The following is a 14,631-nucleotide window of genomic DNA, read 5'->3' as shown; positions in this document are numbered from 1 at the left end:
ATCTGCTGAGACTTAACAAAAGTGGGAAGACTCTGACATTTGAATTTTAAGGTATTAACTGGTGTAGGCAGCCAATTTCTGTGAGGAAAAAAAGCATGTACTGGCATCTCTGGCATCAGCCGGAGAAAAATGGGGCCACCTTCTATTAAGGTTGGTTTGGTATGGGCTATATATCTCATGTGCTTTGCAAAGAACATCTTGGTGTAAATTTACTGCATGACTTCCCAGACTCCTCTTTGCCTATGAATACATGTTTGTAAGATCACCAGGCTTTTACCTTTAGAAGATGTTGGTTGAAATTCTGGCTCTGCTACTTTGTGACAATAATGATATTGAGAAAGTCATTTAATCTTGGACTTTGGTTTCATTATATTTAAGTGACAGTAGTGATTTCTGTCCAGTCATGCTCTTGGCAAAGGGTATAAAAATAAACTGAAATTGCAAATGGGAAAGAGCTTTGCCAGAAATAAATTAGTCCACACTTTTGAAGATTTGTTATCGCTGAGAAGAGCTTCTTCACTCTCTACTTGGTGGGTATACGCCAGTTTTAGTCATTGATCCTGAGACATGTCAATTTTTCTTAAGAAGCCTAGGAAGAAATATAAGGTGATGGGGTTCTGAAGAGCCTAGGTTTGACTATAACTGAAAGTATTAAATAAAGTTCATCTGACCAGTGGATAAAAGATGATGTGTCTGAGAAAAAAGGGAAAGAAGAGGAGGAGAGTGGTGAATGTGGATAGGGACTTCTGAAGGTAGCTACAGATGACATTACACCTGGAGCACTGGGACTGAAATAGTTTGAGGAAAAAACAACTCTGTCCTCACAGGATGAGAAGAGAAAGAGCTGACTCCTGTTATAAGCAAAAGGCTCAGAAAACACTCAATGTATTCAGGATTAAAGAAGCAAGAGTGGGGAGGGTGGGACCACCAGACAAAGAAGATAGAGTTCAAAGGCAAATGAAAGAAACAAATAATTTTTGAGTTTCCATTTTGTGTCAAGACAGTAGGACAGTACATGTACATAATTTTTTTTTTTTGGCAGAATCCTTACAATAACCCATTCCCTCCATTCTATAAAGTCATATTGTTTACATGTCCTAGGTGACAGATGCATTAAGTGAATAAGTTTTTTTTTTTTTTTATGCACTATGGATTAGTGCATTACTCCAGAAATGAATGAAATCTTTGTAGTATTTAGGAGTACAATCAAGCTTGCTGCCACTTTTTGTTTGTTTGTTTTCCCTGAAAAACAGCATTTTTGCTTGATTAACTCAGAGCTGTTTTTGTGGACTTGAGATTATCTGTGAGTTCTGGAGGCGTTAGATCCTAGGCTTTTCCTTATCCCTATAGCCACTCATTTTCTCCCAGAGTCTCTGTCTTAGAGGGAATTAGATTTTTCATGGATCGGAAGCTAATTCTCAAAGTCTCAAACTCTGCCACATAAACCGTGGGTTCTGTGCAGACACTCCAGACATCCTGCTTAGACTTTTACCTTTCACATGCTCCGTTACCTCCCTTTGGGCAATTTCCCTTCACTTTTCCTGACATTTTCTCTTCTATTTCAAGTGTTTACTCCCTATGTCCTTGGTTTGTTTGTCTCCTAACATTTGTCCCTTATCAGTCCTTTCCACAAAGTTCAAATTTGCAATCAATTCTCTGTTTATTCTATTGAAAGGTTTCCAAAGATGGCTCCATTTCCAATACTTAATTCTTGGCACAATGCCTAACACATAATTATATTCTTTTTTAGTTAATGAATGATTACTTTGTGTACACATACAAATTGATTTTTTGACCATCTTACCGGTCTGATTATGAGCAGGTTCTCAAATTATCAAAGCACATAAATTGATTGGTATACCCTACCAAGTGATTGATTGACTCTGAATACACAGCTGTGTATCCCTGGCACCCAGAAATGCCTTGAGGGGTGTTATAAGAACTGTAGAAAGAAAAACTCTACCATAGTTTCAATTTAGCAGAGACTACCTATTACACTCTGAGTTCTTTCCAGGTGCTAAAGATATAGGACTATGTAAATTGCTGTCTGTGATCTAATGGCACACACAGCCCATGCTCAAGTCAAAAGTAATTTTGACTTGACTTATCAGTCTTAGATGACAGTCAGATGGTGACTTCTCTACAGAAAGTGTCTGAAACTCTGATGATTACAAAGCTGCCTCTTCTTATACCTTTGGAAGAGATTCTATCTTTGGCACTTATGTGGACTTCTAGGGAAAAAAGTTCAAGCAGGAAATTACAGGCTTAGAATGGGGGTCTGAGAGGTTGCAAGTTCAGACATGGAGAGAGCCAGAAGTAGAAATGCATCCCTGAGTCTACACCCATCATCTGGTTTGCTCCCATAACTCTTTTTGGCCACATGTGTTTCAGAGTCCATCCTTACTTTATACATCTGAGGAACTAATCCTTAAACCAGATTTTAAAGATGTTGGAGAGTCTTAAGGACTCATGCCTATTCTTCACATACTGTTGACAGATAATACTATCACTTTTATCTTGCTGAGAAACCAGATCTCTATTTCCTTCTCTCTCTACCCTGGTGCCTGCAGTGAGGAGCCAGAGAGAAGATTTAACAGATATCCTCACTGACCTGAATTTTGGTTTTCTCCAATTCATCAGTACCACAGTCATGAATCTGGAATCCTTAGTTTTATCAAAGATTTAGTCATGATGCCATTCCTTTCATAATCTGCACAAAATCCTGGCTGGTAGGAATATTTATTTTAGAAGCTCCTCTCCAGGGTCCAGTCTTGATTTAGGTTACCCATTGCCCCTCCCTCTCTACCCTCCTTCACTTTCTTCATGCCTCTCTCCTTCCATCTTTTGTATCCTTATTTTTACCCTAGGCTTTGGAGAGCTAAGCTTTGAATAGCGGTCCCCAAGGTCTCTGTCTGTGTCTTTTTACTTCAGCCCTGTTAGAAGAGTGATTAGTTATTTATATCTATCAGCATATGGAAGAGAACATAGACCAGTTAGAGATTTGGACTGAAACAGATTTCTTAAGGGAGCACTTTTCCTCAGCTGTGTGTGAGAACTCCCAACCACTGTCCCTATAATAAGGAATGTGTGTAAATTAGAGGAGAGCAGGGCATTGGATTTGGTGAAGCAAAATATCCCACACATCCTTTTTTCTCTAGTTTTGATGTCTGGCTGAAGCCAATGAACACTCAGAGCCCTTCCTCATGGAAGGGAGAGCTCCTTTACTGAGGCCCTAATTTCCCCTATTCCTCTCTCTACAACTCCTATCTCCATGTTCTGCATAAGAAGACAGGACAAGATGAGAGTCTCCTCCCATCTCAGTAATACATGTACCCATTTCTTTTATTTTTATTTTGCTATTTTTATTTTTTGATTGCATTTGACATTTAATATATTAGTTTCAGGTGTACAGCATAGTGGTTAGCCATTTATATGACTTATGAAGTGATCCCCTTGATTAGTCCAGGACCCCCTTAACGCTATACTTAGTTATTACAATATTACTGACTATATTTCTTATGCTGTACTTCACATCCCTGTGACTATTGTGTAATTGTTAATTTGTACTTCTTAATCCCTTTTGCCTTTTTCACTCAGCCCCATAACCACCCTCCTGCCTGGCAACAATCAGTTTGCTCATGGATGGAACTCCTTTTTAATCAAGTTAGGAGTAACATGAAGGACAGGAATTACAATGCCAGCTGTCTGCAAGCCAAGGTCTTAATCTATTTTCTCATAGGAAAATGACAATTCAGTATGCATGTGATGCAGAACATGAATGTTGAAACTTGTGACTCCGGCTCTTGCTGTGTCACTGTGGGCAAGTTATGTAACTTTATTTTTCCTTATTTCTAAAATACATGTATTAATTATTATTGCATAAAGTTGTTGAGGTTTAAATATAGAACACTTAGAACAGTATTCAACATGTAATAACCAGTCAATCAGTGTCAGCTATTACTACCTCTGCTATAATCAATCACACTTATTTTTATTATTTATATTTTGGACTATCTTTCCCCATTTAACATTGACGTATTTGAGAAATAAACATTATCTTTCCCCGGTTTTTTTTTTTTTTTTGGCACATAGATACTTAAATGATTTAATTATAAAATCAATATAATAACCTCCAGTTTCTACTACTGGAGGTAGCTGAATTTAATGATGTATCTTGATTGATGGAAAGTAATTTTCATTTTCAGATTAAAATTACTAACTCTTAAACACCATTCTACATAGCAAAAAGTTTTTTAAAAAATCTACTACTTCAGATTTTAGTCATAGACATATATATAGAAGATATACAGATAAACACACAGAGATTTCCCTTTTTGATTAGGCAAATGATGAGATTCAATTCGATTACTAAATAAATTAGATTAATTTTATTTAATTGCTTAATTATGATACAAAAGATGAAGACAGGATTGAGAAAACGAATCATAGACAAACCTGAACTGACAGTTAGAAATGGCTTTAATGAATAATTTTTTTTAGCAAAAAATTTATTAAAGTTAATTTACTTAAAGGAATATGAATGAATCATAAAGGTCTAGCTCAATGAATTCATTGCAAAATAAATTTACCATTGTGCAACAAATCGAATTTTACAAGTTAAACAAAAGTTCCTTTATTTCTCTTTCCAGTTCACCTCCTAGATTGGTTTTACCTACTTGTAACCTTTATAAAGTGGAATCACACTATTTGTGCTCTTTAGTGTCTGGCATCCATGTTCATCATTAAGTTTGTGAGAAATATCCATGTGTTTGCATGCAGCAGTAGTTTGTTCATTTTCACTTCTATATAGTATTCCATTATATGAATAGGTCCAAAATTTACTTTTCTACCCTTGATAGTAATAGTTTTTCAGCTATTGCAAATGATGCTGGTCTGATCATTCAGGTACATGTTTATTTGATTGTTTTTTTTTTCTTTTTTTTTTTGTGCACATATGTACGAATTTCTGTTGGGCCTAAACATAGGAATATAATTCCTTAGAAAAACATATGTTCTTTTACAGTAGGTATTGATAAGCATTTTCTAAAGTGATTACATAATTTTATATTTCACTAATAGTTCATGAGTCTCAATTCATTCACATCCTTAACATAACTAGGTATTTTCACTGTTTTTACAAAGTTATTCTACTAAGTGTGTAGTGGTATCTTGTAGTTTTGAATTGGATTTCCCTGATAACTAATAATGTTGCACACATTTTCAAATCCTTATTGGTTGCTTGCTTTGTTTGTGAAGAATTTGTTCCGGTCTTGTGATCATTAAAAAAGAGTAGGCTGTCTGTCATTTGTTTGTTGATTTTTAGGTGTTATTTATGAATTATTAATATGAATGTTAGGTCAGATACAGATACAACAAATAGCTTTACTGCTCTATAGCTGGCTTTTTAATTTTATTAATTTTTCATGGAAATAAATCATTTTAAATGAAAATTTACTTATGGTTCTTGTTTTTGTGAAATATTTAAGAAATCTTACATCCAAAATCAATGATTAAAATTTCCTGTTATTTATAATAGCTTTAAACTTTTTAATAACTTCACCTTAAACTGAATTTTGTCTGTGATGTAAGGTTGATATCAAGAATCATTTTTGTGTCCAGATTATTTTGTGCCTTTGATTAGTCTACATTCTTTTCTGATCCAAGAAGTACCTTGGAGATTATACCCATAATTGGATGCATCCTCTTGTGCACTTTCACATAGTTACATTATCTTCTTAGCAGAAACGGTCATGACATCACTTATAAAATAACATATTTTATTCCCTACAGTAGCTCTCTATCCAGAACACTTACATTCTTATTAAGTAAGGAAATTTATATTTTTTTAGATAGCTAAGCCACCTAATAACTATATTCCTGTCATGGATTGGGCTCTCCAGAAGTAGATGCTGAGACAGAATTTGGAGTGAAAAGTGTTTATCAGAGGTTAACACCTTTGATAACAAGAAGGAAGTAGAATTTGGCAGAGGAAGAAACCAAACTGAGATACAGGCTAACAAAGCCTCATCCAACCTAGCAGAAAGCTCTGGAGTAAATATACCTAACAATATTAACTCATTTGGAGTTGAAATGGCCAGGCTTTTAAAACTCTCCTCACTTAATCACATCTAAGAAGAAGATCATGACTTTGGGCAAAGTGGCTCTCTGCAGTTGAGAGAGATTCTATATAAGCTGAGATTTGGAGGCTGCCTGCTCACACATTTCCTTCATGGGGAATCTGTCCTGTACATCTCAACATTTTCCTTGTTGGTGTCCTATATTTATAGGACAATTTCCAAGACTTTTACACATATATCTCATTCTAATTACTGTTCCCCATGCTCACAGACCAATGGCAATTGAATATATTATCCAGATATTAATAGAATATCTCCAGGGCTACACTACCTCTCATCAACACCTCTAGTCCCATACATTTCACAGCAGCATATATTTAGAAATATTTTTTTTTTATGATTTCTATATTTAAATGAGCAAACAAAAATGACTTTATATTTTAAGGCTTAGTATTTGCTTTAACTTTTTATTTTGAAATAATTATTAATTTATAAAAAGTCACAAAAGTATTTATAGAGAGATCTTGTGGACTTTCCACTCAGTTTTTGTCAATGATAAAATCTTACATAGGTACAGTACAATATCCAAACAAGCAAATTGACATTGATACAATACACAGAGATTATTTAAATTTCTCATTTTATATGCACTTGTGTATACACATGTATAGCTTTATGCAATTTTATATCATGTGTAGATTCATGTAAATAACACCATAGCCATGATACAAAACTCATCTATCTCCACAAGTTTACTTCATTCCGCAACTTTATAAACATACCTGCTTTTCTTCCTTCCTTCTTCCTCTTATCTCTAACCTCTGGCGACTATTAATCTGTGCTCCATATCTAAAATTTAATTTCAAGAAAGTTACATACATGAAATTATTGGCTTTAAAAAATTATTTATTTAAATGAGTTTCAAGTAAACAGTACATTGGTTAGACATCTATATAGTTCATAAAACGATCCCTACACTTGCTTCCTCCCTCCCCTGACCCTCCACCTAGCCATCACATTAATGCTAACTGCATTCCCTGTGCTGTGCTTCCCATCCCTGTGACCACTATCAACTACTAACTTGTATTTCTTTAACCCTCCAAATGAGTTAATATTGTTAGGTATATTTACTCCAGAGCTTTCTGCTAGGTTGGATGGGTTTCTTTAACCCCCTCCCCTCTGTCAAATTGTCCACTACATTTGTGAGTCTGTTTTTGATTAGTTTGTTCTTTTTATTCCTTAGATTCTGCATATAAGTGAAATCATATTATATTTTTCTTTCTTTATCTGACTTATTTCACTCAGCATATTAACCTCTAGGCCCATCCATGTCATTGCAAATGGTAGAATTTCATTTATTTTTTTTATGGCTGAGTAATATTCCACTGTATATATGAACCAGAATTTCTTTATCCAATCATCTGTTGATGAGCATTTAGGTTGCTTCCATATCTTGGCTATTGTAAATTGTGGTGCCATGAATATTGGAGTACATAGATCTTTATAAATTATTGTTTTGGTGTTCCTTGGATAAATACCCAGAAGTGTAATTGCTAGATCAAAAAGTATATCCACTTTTAATTTTTTGAGAAACCTCTAGACTGTTTTCCATAGCAGCTGTACCAATTTGCAATGCCACCAACAATGTATGAGGGTTCCCTTTTCTCCGCATTCTCACCAGCATTTGTTGTTCTTTGATTTATTGATGATAGTCATTCCAACAGGTGTGAGGTGATATCTCAATGTGGTTTTAATTTGCATTTCTCTGCTGATTAGCGACATTGAGCATCTTGGCATATGTATATTAGCCATCTATATTCCCTCTTTGGAGAAGTATCTGTTTAGGTCTTCTGCCCATTTTTCAAATTGGATTGTTTGTTTTTTTGTTGTTGAGTTGTATAAGTTCTTTATATATTTTGGATATTAACTCCTTATCCAATGTATCATTAGAGACTATCTTCTCCCAAACAGTTGGTTGTCATTTTGTTTTATTGATGGTTTCCTTTGCTGTACAAAAACTTTTTAGTTTGATGTAGTCCCATTTGTTAATTTTTTCTTTTGTTTCCCTTGCCTGAGGAGATATATCTGAAAGAAATTCCTGTTAATAATATCAGAGAGATTACTGCCTATATTTTCTTCTAGAAGGTTTATGGTTTTGGGTCTTACATTTAAGAATTTAATCCATTTTGAGTCTACTCTTATATATGGTGTAAGAAGGTGATCCAGCTTCCTTCTTTTTGCATGTATCTAATTTTCCTAACACCATTTATTGAAGAGATTGTCTTTACCCCATTGTACATTCTTACCTATTTATCATATATTAAGTGAGCATATAGGCTTGGATTTATTTCCGGACTCTGTATTCCATTCTATTGATCAATGTATCTGTTTTTATGCCAGTACCATGCTATTTTGATTACTTAGCCTTGTAGTATGGTTTGATGTCAGGTAGTGTGATACCTCCAACTTCAGTCTTTGTTCTCAATATTGCTGTGGCTATTTGGGGTCTCATAAGGTTCCATATACATTTTAGGATTATTTGTTCTAGCTCTCTGAAAAATACCATTGGTATTTTGAAAAGGATTCCATCGAATCTACAGATCGCTTTGGATAGTATGGCCATTTTAGCAATGTTGATTCTTCCTGCTCATGAACATGGTATATGCTTCCATTTATTTGTATCTTCTTCTATTTCTTTTTTTCATTGACTTATAATTTTCTGAAAACAGGTCTTTTACTGTCTTGGTTCATTTGATTCCCAGGTATTTTATAGTTTTTGATGTAATTGTAAATGGGATTGTTTTCTTAATTTCTCTTTCTGAAAGTTCATCATTGATGTATAAAATCATTGTTTTTTTTTTTTAACTCAGCAGAATTCTCCTGAGAAGTATCAAATTGTATGTACCAATAGCTTGCTTCTTTTTACTGTTGAACAGTAATCCATTTTATGGATATACCATAGTTTAACTATTCACCAATTGAAGGACATTTAGGTTGTTTCTAGGTTAAGGCAATTACTAAAATGGTTGTTATGAACATTTGTGTATAGGTTTTTGTATAAACAAAGTTTTTCATCTCTCCAAGATAAATGCCCAAAAGTACAATTGCTAGGCCATAAGGTAAGCATATGCTAGTTTTATAAGAAACTGCCAATTATTTGCCATTGTGGCTGTACCACTTTGCACTCCCACCAGCACTGATGAATGGTCCAAGTCCTCTGTATTCTGTATCACTACTTTTTCATTTAAGCCACTCTGAAGTATTATATAATATCTGATTTTAATTTGCATTTTCCCAATGATAAATAATGTCAAGATCTTTAAATGTATTATATGCCATCTACGCATTCTCTTCAGTCAAATGTTTGTTCATATCTTTTGCTTATTTTCTGATTTTACTTCTTTTTAATCTTGGGGTATTGAGAGTTTTTAAAATATTATATATACAAGTCTTTGTTGATATATCATTTGTAAATATTTTCTCCCAGTCTGAGGCTCATCTTTTCATCCTCTTAACAGATCTTTTAAATTTCTTCCATGTCAAATCTCAGATCAAGGTGGCAGCAAGACCGGTTTCTTTTGAGGCTTCTCTCTTTGGCTTGTAGATGGATGTCTTCTCCTTGTGTCTTTGCATGTTTTTTCCTCTGTGCACACTGGTATCTTCTTGTGCACCCAAATTTCCTCTTCGTGTAAGAACACTAGTCATATTGAAACAAGGTCCACTCTAACAATGTCATTTTAATTTAATCATCTCATTAAAAGCCACATGTCCAAATACAATTACATTTTGAGATTACAACAGAAATCATCTGGGTCTCTTATTTGTATTAAATATTACTTTAATTATAACACAGCATGGTAACAACCAAAACATTACTTCAGGGAAAGAAAATTTGTTCTTCTGATAATATATGTTTATTTTTCCTTAAAACTGGTAACAAGTAGGAAGTTTCCTATCAGGGCTGGAAGGGAAGCCATAGATATCACCCCTGTGACAAAAGGGATGAGATGCTATAGACTGAAACATTGTGTTTCAAGTATATTCACTGATTTTCTAGAAAAAAAAATTGGGCAAGATGAACTCAATAAAAGAATAGTGAGGGCTGAAAATTGTGATTTCATGTTTGGCACTGGAGGAGACTGACTGGCTTTAACCATATTGCTTCTAGTCTACCTAACTTTACACCCTCAAACTAGTTTTGAGATAAACCAAGTAGAAAATATAATTAAAATTCAAAAGACTTAGGCCAAGATGGTAAATTTTCTCTTGAGAGTAACCAGAAAAGATCTGACCTTTAAAGTAGATGTGGAGGAAAAATGGCCTCCCAAAGATTACATCAGGGTCTCCTGGGCCCATAAAGACAAGTGCTCTAATTCTTCTCACATAAAGGTGCCACCTGAGGCTCTATTAGTTTCATACCTTATTTGGAAAAGATGATTTAAGACTTTGGGGAGATTAAATAAGTGTTCCATCTCCTTCACAGGAGGGGTTAAGATAGAGAAAGTATTTATTAACTGCCCTAATGGCTGGAAAAGCAAAAACTCTGGGGAGTTGCTTTCTTTATTAAGAACCTCATCAGCTTTGAGAATAAGTCATATGATCTGAGTCTTCAGGCAGGACCCAAGAAATCTACTTCTTATCCCTAACAACCAAGCTATGGTGCATGTGAGTATAGGGAAACATTCAGGAGACACAGAAAGAGGGCAGTAGGAGTCTCTTTTATAAGCTGCCTAGAGAGAAGACAGGAGGAAGAAGAAGGGAAGGTTCTCAATGCATGCATAGATTTCAGTCTGAAGCTGGTAATACTGGGAAGGGAATTGGGCATGAGTACCTAAGACCTTTCATGCCCAGTGGTATGAATATGGTTGACCCATCCATATGTCTCCATACTCTTTTTAAGGGATAAACACAGAGGCACATCTTGTTCTGTAAGACGTTTAAATAAGGCAGAGAGGGGTTATAACTGTAAATGGTAGAATGTTACCTGAATTTTGACATACTCAACTATGTCTTATACCTCTTGGTTCTATCCTCTACCTTCATGACGTCTTTTCTTCCCTGTGGTCTTTCCTTAGCTTTTGTCTCTTCCCTAAAGGTCTTTCTTCTTAAAAACCAAAGTGAGACTCCTTGTTGAAGACATTTGAATTTCCCACAGCATGAAGTAAAGGTAGATTTGTATTGAATTCTTGGGGCTAGAAAAGAAGGAACTGAATTTGAAGGTTATGGCAGAATGGAATTGATCCCTCCCATTTTGGGTAGCTTTTTCTGTAGTAATTTACTACTTTTGCTACATACTCTTTTACAAGAGGGCATTATTCACAAAATCACATTAAGGGTTTGAGTAAAAGGTTATTGTGGATAAGACAGAGAAGTAAGGGGAATAAAGTTGTATTTAGAGAAAGTAAGAAGAGGAGCAGTTTTGGATATTTGCATTCAGTGACTAAAGAATAAATATCAATCGTATTTTAAATAAGCACTATATTTTGGTTTATATCTCTCACTCCTGGGGACATAGTATGGAGAATTAGAAGTGATCCTGTCAATTTTCCATCCCTTATGGTAAGGCTAAAAGGACTGAATCATTACCTCAAGCCCAGATGTCTGGCATGTCATCACTGCTTAAAATTTGTAGCTAGAAATCATTTGTTCAGGTACACAATGAGAGGATGGTTTTCTTTGGGAGCATCTTAAGAGTATATATGGCAAAATAACTTCAAAAATGCATATCTGAATATTTAAAAGTCTTTAATTGGAGCAGATAAAAAAGCATCCCAATGAAACTGTTCTGGTATGCAACAAGAAAAAAATAGGGCCTACATTTGCTCCAAGTCAGCCAAATTTACTGGTGACCCTTGATTTCCTCCCAGGTAAATATATATCTCCCTCAGACTTCCTCTTTTGAGTAAATGACTTCTCTGTTATCCTATGTGTTCAAACTGGAAATCATCTCACTGTTTTTTCTTGCATGTCTGTTTTCAACATATCAGCAAGCCATGGTACTGCATCAAAAATGTATCTTTTTCTGTTTAAATTTTCTTCATTTACGCTGCTGCTCTCCTAAATCAAGTCATCATTACTCTTTGTCTGAATTGTTGAGATAGCTTTCTAACTACCTTCTTTTCTTTTATCTTGCTTGATTATCTATTCCTCACATAGAAGTCCAAATGATTATTAAAAACTGCAAATCAGGATATGCCAACCTCATCATTGCGATTTTTAAACTCTTGAATGTCTTCTCATTGCATTTTTAGTAAAAAGAAAGTTTCTAACATTATCAATAAGGTTTATGAGACCACTACCTCGATCTCTGAAATCACTTATTGTCCCTCTTCTATTTGTTCACAAAACTCCAGACATGCTAATTTTCCCCTCTCAATAGAACAATCTTCCTCTATATCTTCATATGGCCAATTCTTTCTGCTATTCAGTCCAAATGTCAATTCCTCAGAGGTGCAGTCTCAGATCATCCAAACTACTGTATTAAACTGTGTGCAATACTATCCTAGTCAATTTCCATTAAATGGTGCCATTTTATTTTAAAATCGCACTTACACTAATCTAAATTTTTCTTCTTTATTTTCTAACTTAATTTGTGGCTTATAAAATTAGGGACTTAATTTCAGTGCTTAAAATGTCATGCCTATCACATTAGATGCTGAAAAATATTGAGTAAATTAATGTATATACATGTAATTGTATATATGTATTTGTATATATTTGAACATACATATAAGTATATATACATTTATATATGTATACATATATGTATGCATACTGGATTTATATATGTATATACATTGTGTGTGTGTGTGTGTGTGTGTGTGTGTGTGTGAAGATACAATTTGCAGACTGAAGGAGAAACTCTATTATGAGCCATGTCTTTGGCTGACCTAAGCACTCACTCCAGCCCAAGGCCTATGAATATTTAACTTCTAATTATTCTGGCTATTGTAGTGAGTACCAAGTAGTTCTGTCATGTCCAGGAAGAAGCTACTAAACACTTAATGTAAACATATTTGTTTTTTCAACTTTAACCCATGGAATTGGAGGTAAAGTGTATCTTTCGTAACTTTCTTCTCTTTAGCAACAGTGGTAGTGGCACAGCTTTTCTTCTCACACTTTCCTCTAGGCTCTTGGCTCTTTTTCGAGAATCTAGAGAAATCGTGCCTATGCAGGATAGCATGAATTAGGAATCATTACTGTGAAGGCAATTACCGCTTTGGGTAGCAGATTGGATTAAGGTAAGTGTTGAGTTCTTTGGAATCCTTCAAGTATGAATCTCTTCGTGAACTCTTCATAGTTGTTGAAAATGGTTTCTGAGTCTTAATGTGCATCAGTGATTTCCTGAGGAGTTTGTTAAAATGTATATGACCATATGAAACTCCAGGAATTTGGGTAGGTTGGGGATGGTCCCTGGATTATGCAGTTAAAAAGACAAAAGATATGGGTTGTCCTGAGAATATATTTTGAGAAACAATGGCTTATATTGATATCATTATTACCTTTAACATAGAGCTACATTTCCATGGTAACAACTGAGAAAAAAGGACATTTCTTCTGGATAAATCATCATGTGGTCCAACAGCAGTTCCAGTTTCTTTCTGTTGTCTGGTTTTCCAGGCTTGGAGGCAGCTCACCACTGGGTTTCCATGCCCTTCTTTATCATCTACATCTCTGTCCTTCTTGGCAATGGCACTCTCCTTCTTCTCATTAAGGAAGACCACAATCTTCACGAGCCTGTGTACTATTTCCTGGCCATGTTGGCAGCCACAGACCTAGGGCTGACCTTGACAACAATGCTCACAGTGCTGGGAGTCCTCTGGTTGAACCGCAGGGAGATTGGAAATACAGCCTGCTTTTCTCAAGCCTATTTAATACATTCACTTTCCTTGGTAGAATCTGGTGTTTTGCTTGCGATGGCTTATGATCGTTTTATTGCCATTCACTACCCCCTTAGATACACCTCCATACTCACTAGTACTCTGGTGGTGAAAATTGGGCTAGGAGTTCTGATGAGGGGATTTGCATCTGTTGTCCCTCCGATTTTACCTCTCTATTTTTTTCCCTATTGCCATTCCCATGTCCTTTCTCATGCATTTTGTCCTGGTTTTCTATGTCACTGTGATTGAATTGTCTTTGATTCACAGTTTTGGGAAGGAGATTCCACATATTGTCCACCTCATTATGAGCTATGTCTATTTTTTGTTCCCTCCATTAATGAATCCTATAATTTATAGTGTCAAGACCAAGCAGATCCAGAGTGCCATTCTTCACCTTTTTACCACCCATAGAGTTGAACCCTGATCTCTGACCATCACAGTCCCTCACACAGAGTGTGAGAACTCTGGTTTTTGACAGTGAGCAAAGAAGTTTCATATTAACTACACTTGATGAGATCTCTTAGTAAACTAATTTTCAAAGCAGAGCTACAAATTGCCCTAAGGTATCTCTTTAAACACTTAAAATTAGGTCTTTGGCCTAATTTTGCAATTAAAAAAACCTTGTATACTAAATATGTCTATTTATTTGCCACTTAATTTTTGTGATAATAATA

The 14,631-nt window shown here is 35.1% G+C and overlaps 1 protein-coding gene across 1 annotated transcript; it reads left to right on the top strand.

Annotated features, from left to right (window-relative positions):
* The first annotated feature begins 13,648 nt into the window (after window positions 1-13,648).
* Window positions 13,649-14,381, top strand: LOC107505715 (olfactory receptor 51B5-like). The gene is given in 2 exon segments (XM_036221307.1): window positions 13,649-14,179; window positions 14,181-14,381. Coding segments are annotated over 2 exon segments (732 nt in total).
* Window positions 14,382-14,631: the final 250 nt, after the last annotated feature.

This window comes from Rousettus aegyptiacus, unplaced genomic scaffold, assembly GCF_014176215.1.
Source record: "Rousettus aegyptiacus isolate mRouAeg1 unplaced genomic scaffold, mRouAeg1.p scaffold_m13_p_5, whole genome shotgun sequence".
NCBI lineage: Eukaryota > Metazoa > Chordata > Mammalia > Chiroptera > Pteropodidae > Rousettus > Rousettus aegyptiacus.
The sequence above is the reverse complement of the archived record's forward strand: the minus strand, read 5'-3'. Positions and strand labels throughout refer to the sequence as shown.